Consider the following 18,186-nt stretch of genomic DNA (forward strand, 5'->3'; position numbering starts at 1 on the left):
AAAGAGCCAAGCCCCATATGAGGTCAAACCACGAATATAGGCTCCACTGTAAAGCACTGCCTTGCTCCACCCCCAATCCAGGAAAGAGAAAGAGGTGGTTAAAGGGATTTCAAGGGAATCGACAAGGTTCCACTCTTATCTCTCTTTCCTAGTGTAGGTTGTGATCAATGTGATATCAGTGACAAAACTAGGCCTGAGATCAGGCTGAAATATTACCAGATAATCAGCTTCATGCAAGAGACTGGAGTTATCCAGCCACCATCTGCTAAAACATCTTGCTAAGTAAATAAATATGAAACTGTTTTGCAAGTGCCCAAGATGGGAGCACTCGAAGGCAACTTCTTCAACAAGAGTGCATTTACCACTCTGTTTACTTCTTCCATGACCCCCAGCTAGTTATTTAATGGGAGAGGCCCCCTGCAGCACCATATCAACATCCTTGAAATTTCAGTGCTTTTGACATCTCTAAATGCATTAACATTTCAACAATCACAAGTTAAAATTACATGAACATCTGCCTTCACAAATCCCAAGCTTCAAAACTAAGCTTCTCAAGATTTACCAAATTATTATCAGTCAATATGGCTATCAATACAAAGTTTCACATACCAATGAATACAACTTATACATTCTGAAAATGTTTCAGGGTTTCTTTATTATACTGGAGATTTTTTGTGATTTGTTTTTTAAAAATTGGGTTTCATAAACAAGAATAATGTTATACAAACAAGTACACCAAGTTTTCCCATGTCATTTGTATATCACCAAAATAGCATAATAAATTTGGAAAAATATATACATGTTTCTTTATTAGTGGTCAATGTATATGGTCTTGGCTTATGAACTGGTTTAAACAATTAGGAAGAAGAAGAAAAGAAAAGAAAGAGGGAAGGGGTGAGTGGCGTTGGGTTGGGTGGTTATGCTTCTGTTATTCTTAGTGTGTGTGAGGGGTTGTGTCAGCATTACTTGTATGGATCCTCTTACTATTCACTTTTCACTGGAGATTGGAAATGATTTTCTTTTTTGTCAGCTTCCTCTCAAGCTTTATATGCTCCTTGAGGAGCATAAAGTTTTTTGGTTTTTCATTCAGAAGTGCTGACCAGTTGACCTCTGGGTTTTTATGGGATCGGCTTTGACTGCATGGCTAGACCAGGTGAGGTTGGCTGATGGGTCTTAATGATCCCTTGGTGAGTTAAGGACTTCCCCTGCATGCCAAGACAGGCGAAGGAGACCAAGGGTGGGTCCAGTGGTCAGGAAGGCAGTTTCTGCATGTGGGGGGCAAGATGGGGCTCGTCCACCTGGGAAGGAAGCCCACCCTGATCCTAAGTCTCTGCTGGCTTCCAGGATCTCTTCAGGAGAAGAAAAGGCTCAGGAGTAAACCCTCCACAAATCTGGAGTGAGTCCTAAGGCAGCTGGATGCCACCTTGTCCGCCTCCTTCCAGCAGCTCCTGCAGCCAAGCTGGTGCCAAGCGCCTGGCCCTGCTTTCCTTTGGAGCACCTCAGCGAGGTTGTCACCTGGCAGCCCGGGACCTCCGTGCCCCCCGCCCAGGCTTGTGCCCCAGGAAGGGCACCCGGGTGCTGCAAAGACTGGTTTTACATCACCCCTGGAGGCACACTCCATTGTCTCTTGAGACGGACGGATGCCATCAAGCAACCGATATGAATAACACTGTATGCTTGTAATAGATCTTTTAATATACAAAGAGTCTTTTCTTGGTTCCTTCCCCTCCTTCCCCTTGTGCCTTTGGAGCTGCTCTTCTTTCCCTCTTCCGCCTTCCTTGAGCCCCGTCAGCAGAAAAGAGAGGGCGCAAATGACGGGAGACCCAGAGGCAGCCTGTCTCTCCGAAGGGTGGTCCTGCTGCGGGGCGCGACGGAGCCGGAGCTGCTGCCCGCCCAGCCGCCGCCGACGCGGGAGCCCGGCTCGGCGCGCCCCGCCGGAAGAGCCGCCCCGGGGATCCCGACGGGGCCCTTCTGGGCGGGGAGCCGAGCGGAGGCTTCGCCTCACGACCCGCTCGCCGCCCGCCGTCTCCCGCAGCCTCCCCGAGCGGCAAGCGGCCGGCTCGGCCTCCCGCGACACCAGCGCCCCCCCCGCCCCGCCCGCGTCAGCCGCTCGCTGCGCGTCTGAGGCGGAGGCGGCGGCGCGAAGGACGGCGGCTGAGGGAGCGGCCGGAGCCGGGCGAGCCGGAGCCCGCGGCCGGGCGGAGGAGAGGCCAGGGCGGAGCCGAGGAGAGCCGCCGCGGACGGGAAGCCGAGGGCAGCTGCTGGGCTCGGGCTATGCGCGCCAAGGTAAACACGCCGGCCGGCGGGCGGGCGGGGGGTCCTTCTTCTCCGCCTCGCCAAGGGGAACTTTTGCCTGTTTGGGGAGCAGGGAAGTTGCGGGTCGCGGCGTCGGCAGCCCCGACCAGCCTCTGCAGCCGAGAGCCCCGCGGCGCCTTTCCAGGCAGCGCCACCGAGCCGCCAGCCTCTTGCGGCAGCCGGAGCAGCCGCTCCCGCCCGAGCTGGGTCCTGCAGCTGCAGCCCCGCCGGCTCCCCGTCCCCCGGCGCCGCCCGCCCGCCCGCCCGCCCGCTGCCCCGCTGCCCCTCGGCCGCTCTCCCCGCCCTGCCTCCCTCCCGCCCTGCCTCCCTCGCTGCCCAAATGCGGCTTGCTTGGCTCCTTCCCGACATGCCCACCTGGAATTGGCTCGAAGATGGAGATGCGACCTGCATTTGGTTTCCCCGGAAGGAGCGGGGTTGTCTTCCAAGAAGGCCATTCCAGTCTCAGAGGGTTTGTCCGTCTGTTTGTGTGTTTCTCTTGCCTTTAGAGCACATCTTTTCCTCCAAAGAATCTTGGGAACTGTAGTTTACCCTTCAAAGAGCTGCACCCCCAACCAGCCCCTGTGCGGCTTGTCCTCAAGTGTGTGTGGCGTGCAGCCTCCCTGAACCCTGAGGTGTTCTCTTCATTTTATTATTGTCACTGTTTTGTCCTTTTCTTTGGGACTTTTGGAAACATGAAATGTTCCTTACAGTCTTCATTCTCCTGACAATCCCCGGGGGTGTTATTTCTCATTCTCAGAGAGCCCATCATACATGTTACACCTGCCTGCCCCAAATCCTGGGAATGGTGGTGCACCCCTCACAGAGCTGCAATTCCCAGCACTCTTAACAAACTACAGTTAAGGCGTATATGCAGTCTTTATTTCTGTTTGTTTTTTAATGTATTGGAATGTTTTGCCTTGTTTTTCAACTCAGAGGTTTTAGCAGTTCCCAAGTGTCTGAACCCTGAACTTTCGAAACATGAAAAGTGCTTTACAGTCTTCATACTCCTTACCAACCTGGGGTATTATTTCTCAGACAGGGAAACTGAGGCTGAAGGTGAGTTGAGGTGTAAGATCCTAATGAAATTAAAGGCAGGAGACAACAGCAGTGCTGGAATTAGAAGTGGGTTGGGAGCAGTGCTGTTTTCCTAGGAAGAGGGGCACCAGAACTCAGCTGGAGCATCTCCCTCGTTCTCTTACAAAAAAGCCCTGGTTGGGAGAGCGATCTCCATGGTCTACAGTTGCACATATTTTTTTTTGCCGTTCTTTAAGGGGCCCTTTGCACGCTTTGATCACGAGAAGAGAATGTGAAAAAATGGAGCAGACCCTTCATAGTGGTGTCTGTTTCCAAGCATCTGAACAGATGAAGTAGGAGAGCTCAGGAAACTCTAGTCTTTAAGGTATGCAAATGTAACTGACTTGTTCAAGTGAACTTGAATATAAAGGTAAAGGGACCCCTGACTGTTAAGTCCAGCTGTGAACGACTCTGGGGTTGCGTGCTCATCTCGCTCTATAGGCCAAGGGAGCCGGCATTTGTCCGCAGACAGCTTCTGGGTCATGTGGCCAGCATGACTAAGCTGCTTCTGGCGAACCAGAGTAGCGCACGGAAACGCCATTTACCTTCCCACCAGAGCGGTACCTATTTATCTACTTGCACTTTGACGTGCTTTCGAACTGCTAGGTTGGCAGGAGCAGGGACCGAGCAATGGGAGCTCACCCCGTCGCCGGGATTTGAACCGCCGACCTTCTGATCGGCAAGCCCTAGGCTCTGTGGTTTAACCCACAGCACCGGTGGCGGCCCTTGAACTTGAACTAAGGAGTCTCAAATCCAGCACTATCCATTACACCACGATGGTTCTTCATTTTATTTTTCATTCCTTTCCTTCTTCTCAACATCTGTGGATAGGGCTATATGAGTTTGCATTCTCCCCAAGATCATTTTAGTCCTTGGACTTAATGATCTTGCCTTGCAGGCCCTCCCCACAGTCATCTGTGAGGCACCTAGTAAACATTTCTCCCCACTCCATCCTTTACAATTGCTTCTGCATTCCTGATGTTGGGCGGGGGTTGATGAACAAAAAGCAGTATAGAAACCCAGACAAAAATAAAACAAAGTTCTGAGCACGGTCATCTTCACATTTTATACTCTCTTAAATCATAGCACTATAAATGATTACAGGAATAAAATGGAACTTGCCTCTGCTGCCCTGATGTGAATTTACTTGAATTATAAGCATTTTCTTGTGGAAAAGGATAATATGTTTAAAAATAATAAAATGAGCTTCTGTAGCCAGGTATACACTGTTTGTGTCTGCATATATGAGAATGAAGCGATGCTGTAGCAAGTTGCATCAGCCCTGGTGGGCCCTTGCATGCTCATGGGGACTCAGCTGCTGACTCGAAACCTTTCTGCTGTGAACTTGGAAGGTGAGATCAGGTGTATTTACGTTTAAAAATAGAGGACCTGAGTGGAAATGGTGGGAGTATTAATTTATAACCAATCTTCAACCAATTGATTGATTGATTTATAGACAGGAACATACAGTCATACCTCGTGTTGCGTTAGGTTCGTGTTGCGTCTTTTCAGCTTGCAAATGCAGCAAACCCGGATGTGTATACTTCCGGGTTTTGCCACACGCGCAGAAGCACTCTAGCACGCTCCGCGCTTGTGTAGAAGCGCCACTTTAGTTGCAGCCTTTTTGGGGTGCGAACGGCACCCTGGAACGGATCATGTCCACAACTAGAGGTACCACTGTTTGAATCAAGCTAAAGACCCATCTAGTCCAACGTCCTGTTTTCATAGTGATCAACCATGGGCCTGTGGAAAGCCTATATTGTAATTTTACCTTACAAACTGCCCTTAGATCTACAGATGAAGGGTGGTATACAGATTTAACAAATAAGAATAACAATACATGGGGGACCTGAATGCAAGAGCGCTCTTCCCCCTGGTGATTCCCATCTGCTGGTACTCGGAGACGTAAGAGAACAAAGCCATGTGACAAGGAGCCGCCTTTTCCTCCTCCATGAATTTGCCTGATCCTCTTTTAAAGCCATACGGGTTGGGGGCCACCACTATATTTTGTGGGAGCAAGTTCAGTTGTTTTACTATCAGTTGTGTGAGGAAGTATTTTCTTTTCATTGGCAAGCAGCAGAAGAGGTTGCATGTTTTACATGCTGATTAATGTGGAGGGTAATTGATGACACATCTAGATTCACCTTTCTTTAATCCAGGGAATTTATTATTCGAGACTGCTGTTTCTAACTTATTTTAAATTATACACCACAGTTCTCTAATGAGAAGCATTCTGTATATGAGAAAGAAAAGTTAGGAAATTTTGGTGGACGGAATTCACATGGAAGTTTGGTTTTAGTTTGTTGAACTTAGCTTATTGGACTGTGAGATTTTTCTCTGTGTAGGTTTTTTCCCTTTGTGTGTGTGTGTGTTGGCTTTCCCCCCATAAACCTAGATTATAATTTTATTCCCTGGTATGCAACTCTTCTACCCAGACTGAATGAAAAATTAGTGAAAATGCTGGCACATGAAGTCAGAATATGGAAATATTTTGACAGATGCTTGCTATGTAGTCTGTTGTGATTTGAGGAGGTTCATTTCCTTCCATGGACATCCAATTTATACAAAGCCATCTGTGAAGTTTGTTCCCTCTTCAGAGTGTAAAAAAGAAAGGAAGATGGTTTAAAGCTATGCAAAGCTTTTGGAGCTCTTCATTGTACTAAAATACAGTAATACTTCCCTCTCCAGTCTTCAGCATCTGCCCCTCTTAGTGTAATCTTTTTATAAATAGCATTTATTTTTGTATGACTATATATTTATCCAGATGTTTTGGATTCTCATACACATTATATTGATTTATCCTTTCTAATGATTTACGGTGAGCCCATGGCGCAATGGGTCAGTGCGTTATTCAGAAGGTTGGTGGTTCGAGCCCACCCAGGGTTAGCTATGGGCAGGATTCCTGCATTGCAGGGGGTTGGACTAGATGACCCTCAGTGTTCCTTCCCTGGTCCTATGATATGATACCAAATCTCTGACCTATCTTTTAAAAATAAATAAATATGCTAACTGTGCAGGTCTTTTTTCAAGAATGCCAGACAAACCCATGGCTGTGTTGCAATTCAAAATCCTTGACTTTCTATACATGACAGATAAAGGTGTATATATTCTGTTTGCAATGAACAAAAAATGCATGCTGAAAACTGAGGTATCTGAACTGCTCTCTTTCCAGGGACTGTGGCCTGATAGAGTGGTTCCCTTGGATGTGAATGAAGTGTGCCCTGCCCTTCTGGGATGCCTTAGGTGATGCCACGCTCTTCTGCGATGGCAATTGGGGCTCTCTCTGGCTCTCTCCTTGTGACTTGCTGCTTGATGGTTGCTCTCTGCAGTTCCACTGCATCTTTCCCAAAACTGGCAAAAGTTCAAGACAAGCAGGAGATAAGACCAAGCCAAGAAAAGCGGGATCACACATCAGCCCAGAATCAGACAAGACTTGGGAAAATGAACGAAATGGGCAGGAGTGGGAGGGAGGAGGGCAACAGAGACTGGAAAAGCAAGGGCAGCAGAAATTATTCCAATAAGGAATCTTGGACTAAGCAAAAACAAGCTTTGAGTAGCCAGGCAACAAGTGGCAAGTTTGGGAGTCTCCAAGCCCAAGGGCAAATGGAAGTTGTTCAGGAGGAGTTTCCAGCTGCTGAAGAGTCTTCCTTTTTGGATGTTGCTGGTGGTACCCCTGAGCCTCCAGAGGAATATGCTTATCCAGATTACCGTGGGAAAGGCTGTGTGGACGAGAGCGGCTTTGTTTATGCGATTGGGGAGAAGTTTACTCCAGGTCCCTCTGCATGCCCGTGCCTTTGCACTGAAGAGGGCCCTCTGTGCATTCAGCCCGAGTGCCCCGGACTCCACCCTCGCTGTATTCATGTGGACACCAGCCAGTGCTGCCCGCAGTGCAAAGAGAGGAAAAACTACTGCGAGTTCCGGGGCAAAACCTACCAAACACTGGAAGAATTCACGGTAAGGAGAAAGGGGCGCTGGGGGTAAGCAGAAAGGGGCTTGTTCTCGTGACGTTGCCCTCCTGTTGGCTTTCGTGTTCACAGAATGGTTTCTTTGACATTTCTTTCACATCCTTTCTTGCACGTTATAGTCCTCCAAAAATACAAGCTTTTACATTAACAAAAGCACAATATTTTAACAAGGAGGTTTGGATCATTCTTCAATTCCTTTGTTATATAATTTTCTAAAAAACATCTGTAAAGCTCATAATCACAGTTAAGTAATTTAATAATAGCTGGGATGTCCTGTGGATGTCCATTGTATTTTAAGAATAATAATTTTATTGTTCCTGTATTTCATTAGCATTAAGGGGTTTTGTGGGGGAAGGTGGAGGAATATTATTTGTGGTTAAGAACACAGTATTTCTGATTTGGCTTTGTACATTTTCTCCTGCTTTTGCCTCTTCAAATGAGGATGTCAGAGTTATATAATCTTTCTGTCAGGTCTGTTAGTCTGTAGTCTAACACTAAGAGCATATTTCAGGGAGCATGCTATGGCTAGTTTAATCAGGGTTGGCATTTCTATCTGGTAAAACACTCTAATGAGGCAATATTTTCATTAACTTGGGAAATGTAATTAATCTTTGACAGAACACTGAAATGATTTGTACTATAGGCTCAGTGACATGGTTGATTTCAGGGGAACTTTTTTTAAAAATACTGGGCAATGTGCTGCCTGCTTATTGTTTGCAAGAGTTCTTATCTATCGGTATGTAGAGAACTGCACTTTATTGACATGCCACTTGGAAAGCATGTTTCTAGGGCTGGAATTATATGTGACATGCAGGGAGGCGGCGTTTTTCCCAATTTCTTCTTTTAAAAGCAAACAAACCACAAGCTGCCATGGGAGAGTTCAGTCTACAGCAGAGGACCAATGGGGGAGGAACTGCTTAACTCTTCTTTTTTTAGCAGAAAACCTCTGAAGGTGGAAAGAGTTGAAGTAACCTTTTTGCTCAGCAGAACAAACCAGTTAACTATGCTTAAAGTTGACTTCTGAATTTTGACTTGCTTAGAAGCCGTTAACCATAGTTCTTGGTTCAAGCAAGGCTGGATTACCAGTGGTACAATTGCACCAGGGGGCAGGGCTGCAAGGGGCACAGATTCTGAGCTTCCTTTTTAAAAAGTAGAAGATGTGAATGTGTCGTTGTCCTTGAGCCTCTTCTGCTCCGCTTCCTCCTCCTCCACTGCTGCTACTTGCTGTTCTGATTCCCCATGAACTTGCTCTCATTTCCTAACTCCTCAAAACCTCTCTCTGGTTACTTCTTAACTTATTTGAAATATGTCTCATATAATTGGCAAGCATTGAACAATCCCCAAATAACTGAATTTTAAACGTTAGCAGGCCTTACAAAAAGTCATACACCTTACTTGATTGTTTTAGTGGCCTGACAGATTTAAAACATTCATCTTCCCAAATGCACAAACACTTCACTGGGAGGCTTTCTAGAAATGTCACAGCTCCTTCCTTGCTAAGCAGCCTCTTGACAGCACATGTTGGTGTGGCAGTCGGTTGTTCTGGCAAGGTTTAAAGATTTTTCTGCAATCGTGAAAAAGTTTTACCTGTTGCTTATGTCACACTCAGAATATGCTTTCTCCTTCTAAAACTGGCTTTTGTCCCAGATGCAGTTGTGGTCAGGAGTTGTGTTTCAAGGCACTCTATGAAAGTGAGGCCACCCAAGCCTTCAAAAGCAGAAATAAACTATATTGAGACCTATGTTAATCTCACCTAATATATTTTAGAACTACATAAAATGTTCCAAAATCCAATATGTATTGAAGAAAAAAATTGAGACACTCCTTTGTGTTCTTCTGTCTATGGTATTAAGTCTGGCCGATGATCGATAAGTGTTTCCAAGGCAACTGCAAAAAGAAAATTACCTAAATTTTAATGGAACATGAACAATTAGGGATTCCACTGAGTCTTCCACAAAGACCCTAGACATTTGCAAAACCAGCCTCTGCCTTTTAAGTACAAACCCTCCCAAGAGATGATTAACCTCAAAAGAAAGAATATTCAAAGTATTTGCATGAAAACTGAGGATGGGTGCAAGTGTTACATAAATTTAGGGGTCCACAGGTCAACAACTCTGACATTAAATTTTGTTGGTTTCAGCTTCAAAGCCCTCAACCTTTAAATCAATGTGGTTTGGCTTGAAAGCCCTAAAACTTTAGACACATGACTCTCTCTCTCTCTCTCTCTCTCTCTCTCTCTCTTTCTCTCTCTCTTTCTCTTTCTCGATTGGCAGTAAGGGAAAGCTCACAGAAAGCTATAAACTAGAGCTAGAAGTTTTATACTGCCTGTCTCCACATTTTGCGAATATCTTGCAAACACTCTGACCCCCCCCCCCCGGTGTACTCAGAAAGGACCAGATTCTTTTGCAGAGAGTCAGTATATGCATCCACTACGAAAACGTGATTACCCTTCACCTTATGCTCATTAAAGGAATACACCAAAGGAATGAAGAAAGATTGGTTTATTACATGAAACTGAAAGAGACAGAGTATATAGATGTTGCTTCAGGGAGCAGAATTTGCGGGCAATAAATACAGTCACTAAGCATTTATACACCTTAATTATAGAGTGCAAAGAGAGTCTCTAAGTACCTAAGCCTGAAGAGTGAGTGCAACAATGTGCCACAGACTCACATTAAAAGAGAAGATAGGGAGGGATCCAGATCTAGAAGCAGGCCCAGCGGAAAGCCAAGGATCAGAGATCTGTACCTCCGGTGAGAGTTAGGCTCCCCCTTCAGAATCCTATGCCAGGAAAGCAACAGGTTTCTCACCTGTTCCTTTGCTTATGATCCATCAAAGTGTAAGGTTGGTCCTTGAGAATGTAGAGCAAAAAGAGGATACCAGTGGAGACTGTGAGCAACCCAAGCTTTGAAAATCTGGGGTTTAAGTACAGTTTGGGGACAACTGTACTCTATGGAGAAGAGGGTTTCCTTAGTGAGTTCTTTCAACCATTGGTTATATGTGCTAGTTTACTATTCTGTTTACTAATGTATTTTGAAGCTGAGGGGACGTGGTCTTTAATTTGGGAATATCATATGACCATACAGTTCCTGAATAAGAATGGCATCTTGAAAGGAACTTCATTGTCTGTACAAAGTCTGTTTCCTACTTACATAAGGGTGTTAATTAAGTTTCCCAGTCAACACCGGATTATTATGCTGATCCTTTCTGTAAGCATTAAGGGTCAAGATGGTTGCTTGTACCTTCCAAGCTAGGTCTTAGATAAAAGCTTGTACCCGGGTCACAGATAATTGATGAAATGTATTTTTGTATTAAACTCATTCTAACTGCACTGATGGCATGATTCATAGAGATAAACGGTGCCAAAAGCAGACAAGCACCCATCATTACAAAAGCCAAAAGAGTAAGCAGTGCGTCGTGTTCTTTTGGAAGGAAGTAGTATGCCATATGTTTTCATTTCAGGTGTTATCCAACAGACAGTTTCTGTGGGTGTTTGCAGTCCCTCAAAATAGATCTTTACTGTCCTACCAAGTTATAGTGGCCAAATCTAATGTTACTGCTGTCCGTTACATAGATATCTTACGCAACTTCCAGTACAGCTGCTGTTTTCTCCATATGTTTCTATTCACAAATCAATGACCCATCTAATTGCCTGTTAGGTAGCCATCTGCCTTCAGGGCTATTGGCTGTCTAGGACAGGGGTTTTCATCCAGTGTGCCATGGCACCTGGGGTGCCTTGAATGATGGTCAGGCATGGGCGGAGCCAGGGGAGCAGAGGCCAGCTGCCCCCCATCAATAAAAATCAATACAAATATGAGGTTCTGCTGCCCCAACGAAAGCCTGCCCCTGGCTATGCTCTTGTGGTCAGGAGAGCCATGGGCAACACTAGCCTGAATCCCTCTTTCCTTCCACCCCTCCTCTGATGCCCCCTCGCGTCTATGCCTCCCCAAGACATGCATGGCTGTTTGTTGCAGCAGCCCTAGCTACAAGCTCCACATTCGAATGGTGCCTCTGGGTCTGGCCAGGAGGTGCCAGTTGGCAGGAACCAAGGAGGCCTCGGAGTAAGCAGGTAAGCAGGTGAGGGAGCCCAGATGGTTAGTCCACCAGCCCTTGCTGTTGGGAATGGACAGACAAGTGGGAGGCTGGGCAGGTAGGCAGGTGCTGCACTGGCCTTTTTTTTTTGCTTGCTGTGTGCAATGCCTGCCTGGGAGCTGAGTGCCCAGTACCGAAGGGGAGCCTTTCTGCCATGCAGGTCCAGTGGGTGCCCACTGCTGCCACTGGTGCCTCCCAAGGTGAGTAAGGTGCTGGCCTGACGTTCACCTTTGGCCAGTCTCTGTCGGGCCGTGAAGGCGGGGGCATCCTCTTCCCAGGCCCCTGGGGGGCAGTGTGAGGAGGTTCCTCTGTTTGGGTTGGGCAGGCGCAGCTCAGAGAGCAGGGGCAGCTGTGGTGGTTGCCTGGAGGACTCCCAAGGAGAGGGGAGAGGAGGCTGAGGGAACACTCCACAAGGGAGGGTGTTCGAAAAGGGGTGGGGGGCTGCTGGCTCTGCATTCAAGGGCTGTGCTTCTGAGGCTCAGAGCACATTTCCCTGTAGGGGAGCCACAGAAAGAATGTAGTTGGTCAAGGGAGCCATGGACTTTAAAAGGTTGAAAACCTCTGGTGTAGGACGTGAATGATGAAAGAATACAAACAACATGGCTGTGCTCCTCACCCCACTCCCCCACCCCGTGATGATGGAGATGTGATGAGGCTTGCTCATCTGAACGGTATTATTTTTAAGTATATTGCAATGGTTGAACCTCATAAGTTTGAGGTGATGCCAAAAAGGGCACGTGGAAAATTTACTCCAGCTTTATTGTGCCCAGCAGCACCCTGGTGAATGGTTTTGTTCTGTTTTTGTGATTTTCCTAAATATATTGTTCAATGTTTGAATTGCAGCCACCAACACCTGGTTCACAAACAACCCTGGGAGGTTGTGTGGCAGGCTTCAATTTTTAAACCATCACAAGGTCACACAGCGAGCTTCATGATTGCATGTTTTTTATGCCGATGTCAAAGGACATAGTCTTTACGAAAGACTGGTTATGGTTCCAAAGCATATCTTGTTTGGGAGTTTGTTAAATGAAGTAATTATACCTAGAGCTGACCCCCCCCCACAGGTTTTTGTATGCGTTGTGAACAGTAATATGGTGAGGACCAGTAGAAATGGGGGGTGGGGGGTGGAATTGGACTGCAACCTGGTAGGCTCACCTGGGAGTAAATCCAGCTGAACACATTACTTCTGAGTAAACATGTACATGATTGCATGCTCTTATAATTCTGGTTAGTAGGTCCTATGCACTTATCTCCTGTTTTATTGCGTATTTTAATTATGAATATTTGTATTTTAGTATTTGTATAGTTGGTTTTCATGTTGAACCATTAGAAGCCTATTTTGGCATTGAACAGTATATAAACAATAATAATGATTCCTAAAACCTCAAGAAATCTATACTGTGAAACTTTCATTCACCTTTATGTTCCAGCTTCGCTCATTACAATTATGGCTGGAGCCCTGTGCACATTCAGTGTGTTCAGAGTTTTTGCTTCAGGCATCAGACTTCTGAAAAACATTATTTTTGTCATTCCATTGACTGAATTTGCCACAGTACCAGTGTGACAAACACCCAGAGAAGTTAGCATAAATGGAATAAAATAAAACCAATGTTGAAAGTGATCTTTTCCTGTTAATGATGTCGTAAAGGCACTTTGTGCTCACGTGGCAAATGTGTGAAGTGCAGCAAAACTTCTGTTTGAGCTCTGGACTGGAACAGATTTCTCCCCCACCCCTAGTCTTGGTGCATGCCCCTCTCTTATTTGGATAATACTCATGGTGAACTAGTAACAAATTTGAATTTGGAAAGTTGCCCACAGCATCTTAACGACACATAATTTCAGGAACATGAGTTAATTATGTAGATTACTGGTGAAACAAATAGGTTGAGAAGCAATTAGTGCAACCCAAATGCAAAATCCACCAGGATTTCCCAGCTGAGTTGTGGCGATGCTGGCATAAATCCTTCACCCCAGTTCAGCCGGTGGAACCTGTGCCCACTTAAGTCCCTCCAAGGGGGGCTCTGGGGGAGTGGCAGGAGGAGGGCGGGGCAAGGAGAGTCTTGCACCTATTCTGAATGCTGCTCAGCTTGGTCATGGGACCTAGGACCCAGTCCTCTAAACTCAGGCCGACACTCACCTGCCCACTCAGCCAGCACTGGCCCCCTCCCAGGGGCTTCTCAACAGAGTTTAGGATAGGGGCAGCTTACCGTCAGGTAAGTTGCACCAGTTTCCTATAGTCAGGATTTCTCTGTCTGAAATAGCAAGGATCATAGTGGGGTGTCATTAGTATTTGCAGTATTACTTTTAAAAAAAGTATCCTCTTCATGCTAACATTAAATTGCTTTATACAATAGATAATTTCTATATACTGTATTGGCCTGAATATAAGCCTCACTTTTTTTCCAAATTCCAACTGTGAAAAGTTTAAGTGTGGCTTAAATTTGCGACCTTACAAAAATTGGTTTTTACGACATCACTGCTGAAACAGTAAAACAGAACGGGTGTGAGTGCCTGCAGAATTTTAAGGGAGCAGCTTATATTCGTGTATTGTCTTTTTTATATTTTCCCCTTGAATTTTAAAGGTGCAGCTTATATTCAAGTGCGGCTTATATTTGGGCCAATACGGTATTATGTAGCCAAGGCAAGGCGAATCGCAAGTAGCCTACTGCCATTTCCCTCCTTCTTTTAGCTGATGTGGAGCAAGCAGAAAACTCTGTCATTTGCAACAGCTAAATTGGCATTCTATGCAAGAAAGTGGAGCAAAGTTATAAAACCTGTCTAAACCCTTGTTATACTTTTTTTTTGCCAGCATTACATTGGGCTGCTGGACAGAAGTACTTGGACTGTCCTTAGGATGCTCCTGCATGTGTGTTTCCCCCTCACGTTACTACTAAAAGCCATTCTGAAAGGTGGGGCTGGCTCTGGGGACAGAGCAGTAATGCTTGAGTCCAGTGTTAGAAACTAGGATAGGAGAGCTTTCTGTCACATGGCTCCTGGAACCTACATTATGGGCGCAAAAACAGAAAGTCTAGTTGCCATTTTGTCCTTTTCACAAGAGCTACTCCTGTTGCACTGGGGGAAGTGGCATTTCCCACAGAAGCCGCAGTGATCTCTCCTACTGTGGAGGTGGGCATGGGGGCATTTCTCCTCCCGTGCCGTCAGTGCCAGCAGCGGCAAATTTATTCTTGAGTCTCAGATCCCATACATGGTGACAAGATTTCTTGAAATGCTCGCATTCTGACAGTCCCGTTGCAAAATGCGCCTGGTGCCTGACTAATTTCAAATGCTGCTTCACCCTGTGCAGTGTTGCTATTTCATTCCTAAGCATAGTTTAGAAATTATGTTCTATTCAGTTCTAGTCAGCAATACTTATTTTCAAGCTAAAGTGTCCATGACTGAGGTATAGAACTGTAGTCCTCAGCTTCTGTTCCTCACTAAATTGTTCTATTCTTAGTTGGAACACTACACTTTGGATATGAACTCTTGAGAGATTATCTCCTAGACACCTATTTTCAGCCTTCCTACAAGCAAGACTTGTTCAGAAGGCTATTAGAAAATGGTTATGATGACCAGAAGTGCTGAGCTTTTTGCAGTGTTGATAAAGCAGTGGGACAGCAGCGCCTTCACTTTTTGAAACCTGCCATTCTGTTCCCTGCAGGCGATACACATGTGCATAAAAGAGTTTGGTTCCTTTCCCTTTTTTAATTTCAATTTTTATTGGTTTTCCATAAAGCCAAGATACACAGAGTCAAGCACAAAACATTTTGTTTCATATAAACAAAACAATAAATAGAAAATTTAAACTGGATTCCGAGAGGACATGGCAATATTGACAGTTTTGGCAATACAGAAAGGTAGGTTATACCGGTTAAACAGAGAAGTAATACTTGGTTGTTACCAATAACAATTACATTTGTGCACTTTTAGTTATATCCATTAGTTACAGACCCCTTACATCTGTTTTCCAATACAGTGGTACCTCAGGTTACATACGCTTCAGGTTACAGACTCCGCTAACCCAGAAATAGTGCTTCAGGGTTAAGAACTTTGCTTCAGGATGAGAACAGAAATCGGGCTCCGGTGGCACAGCGGCAGCAGGAGGCCGCATTAGCTAAAGTGGTGCTTCAGGTTAAGAACAGTTTCAGGTTAAGAACGGACCTCCGGAATGAATTAAGTACTTAACCTGAGGTACCACTGTATAAAATAAAGAACATATGGAAAAAAACAAGAAAGCAGAGAAGAATTAACCACCTATAGACTCCACCATATTATAAACTGTAGGCATCTCTCTTCCATGTGCTTCAACATTTGTGTCATAAATAAAATCAAACGACATAAAAACATCTCCTATTATTTAGCATGAGAAAATGAACTGATTCTTTTTCCCTGTAGCTTTTAGGGGAAAGAAGAAATTCACTGGCGTTTGGTCAAGGAACACTCGTGTAAGATGGCCTTAGGGAGTCCTCAAGGGGCAGAGTTAATGTTGCTTTAGCATCGCTTTACCTTCAGTTACAAATTATTCCCCAAAAGTGTTACTGTCAAGAACTGTTTGAAAAGTGATGAAAATCTAGGCCACGTATGACTAGACTGTGTGGCATATTTATGAACATTTATGCAAGAAGGCCTTTTTGTTCACGTAAAGCTGTAACCATGTCTTTATTAATTAGTGCCAGTATTCTGTTATCCTTCTAACCTATGCTCCCTCACATGTGTCCTTTATGCATCGCAGTGCATTTGCTCTGCAGTTGTCAAGAGTGAACCAGGGGAAACACCTGGCCATTGCACTTCCATAGCAGGGTGTTTAATCACACAATTTGAGCTACTGCTAGCTCACTTTTCCTGCAGTTCTAATACAGAGCCACAAAGGATTTAAAATCAGGTTTAATGTGAGAAAGAGCTGGAAGATTATTGAGAGCAAATAATTCCGTTAACTCCCTAGGAGATACACCACAAGACAACAGGGCAACCCTTAATATTCATTTTTCAACAAACACAAAGATAATCTTTAGAACCAATTTTCCAGAACATGGACTCTAGTTTATCATAGTTAATCCTCACCCCCAACCTGCCAGCCCCTTAAACTTCAATCTGTTGATGAAGGGCAGGCAGAGTGTGGAGAAAGAATGGGTCAAAATCCACTTCTACCAGTGTGGGGCTATATAATCTAGATACCAGGGCCATCTCCAAAGTGGTATTTGTGAAGAAAAGTATAGAAAAAGACCACTCAGTGCAGTCAAAGGCCTTTAAGGGTACAAACCAGGGGATTTCTGTTTTGTCAGCTGTGGCGTATATTTAATACCCTCTGGATGGAGGAAACCATCTTTCTACTTGAAATAAACCCTACTTGGTCCAGATGAAATGCATGCCACAAGTACAGCTGTGAATATTTTCTGGTCCTGCTGAAGGAGAGAGATGGGGCCATAAGACTCCAGCAAGGGAGGGCTCTCCCAGGTTTAAGTATCAGAATCATCCACTTCCCCAACTAGGACTCAGGAATGGCATCTCCTTGCATAATGTTATTAACAAGAACAGACAACTGCAAGACAAAAGACATCCTTCAAACGCTCGTTTGGATCACCCAGAAGTCCCATCTGGGCCTGTTGACTTGCGACTTTTAAGCTTCTAATAATGGCCTGTTTCCTTCTTAGAAATTATTTGAGAAAGAGCTTCCCTGAAGAGATTGAAAGGTACAAAATAGGGACAGAGTGAGTCCAAAAAGATGTTGTAATTTGTGCAACATCTGGATTGGTGGGGAAGTATATATCTACATAATACTTCAGATTTGTTGGTGCTGACCTTTAAAGCACTAAATGGCCTTGGCCCTGTATAGCTGATGGAGTATCTCCACCCCAATCGTCCAGCCCAGACACTGAGGTTTTGCTCTGAGGGCCTTGTAGCAGTTCCCTCAGCGCGAGAAGTGAGGCTACAGGGAACCAGGCAGAGGGCCTTCTTGGTGGTGATGCCCACCCTGTAGAACGCCCTCCTATGTTAAGGAGATGAGTACCTATATAACTTATAGAAGACATCTGAAGGCAGCCCTGTATAGGGAAGCTTTTTAATGTGTGATGCTTTATTATGTTTTTATATATGTTGGAAGCCGCCACCCAGAGTGGCTGGGACAACCCAGTCAGATGGGTGGGGTACAAACAATAAAACAACAACAACAACAATTCACAAATAATTTCCTAAACCTGAGATCCAGAAAGATCATTCACTGATAAGATCTTGCGTGTAGCTCTACCTTTTAAACACATTAGCCAATAATTTGGAATTCTTGTTTCTAAAATTTGTAGTATTTTTTATTAACATAAATAAAAGACTTAGCAATCATTGAATCCTAAAGCTTCAAGTATGCACCGCTTAGATTAACGATATTTGAGCTCCCTTGGAGAACCGGTCTGCTTGTGTTTCCATTCCAATCTCAGGACATTGGTGGTTAATTGGGTTTTGATACAGGATGAGTTTTTTTTATTTATTTAATAGATTTGCCTGTAGGGGCTCCACAAAGGACCACCGTCATGGCATCCTAAACTACTGGGTATTGCAGACCAATGTCCACATTTAATTGAAAATATTGTGAGAGAGAATCGCTAATGGTTACAGAGTGGTATTTTAAGTGAGCAAGGTGGAATTAAAGTACCATGTTGGAGAACTCATAGCAGAACTATATAAGGTGCTTGTCTCCCAAAGTCCCTTTGAGAAAAAAGTATCAGTACTTTGATACTATGAATCACAGTATCCTTCTGGATATGTTGTCCAG

At 44.9% G+C, this 18,186-nt stretch overlaps 1 protein-coding gene across 2 annotated transcripts in view; it reads left to right on the forward strand.

Annotated features, from left to right (window-relative positions):
• Positions 1 to 2,189: 2,189 nt before the first annotated feature.
• The window catches only part of VWC2 (von Willebrand factor C domain containing 2), a 30,664-nt gene continuing 14,667 nt past the window's right edge, over positions 2,190 to 18,186 (forward strand). The window contains exons 1-2 of one of the 2 annotated variants that reach the window (XM_080978783.1): positions 2,190 to 2,286; positions 6,542 to 7,323. In XM_080978783.1, coding sequence (XP_080834909.1) covers positions 6,616 to 7,323 — 708 coding nt within the window. In that variant the 5' untranslated portion in view covers positions 2,190 to 2,286; positions 6,542 to 6,615. Of the gene's footprint in view, positions 2,287 to 3,532; positions 3,695 to 6,541; positions 7,324 to 18,186 lie in introns of those variants that run through there. The other variant, XM_080978784.1, reaches the window with a different exon arrangement.

Source organism: Podarcis pityusensis (genome assembly GCF_964106645.2).
Source record: "Podarcis pityusensis genome assembly, chromosome: 13".
Lineage (NCBI taxonomy): Eukaryota > Metazoa > Chordata > Lepidosauria > Squamata > Lacertidae > Podarcis > Podarcis pityusensis.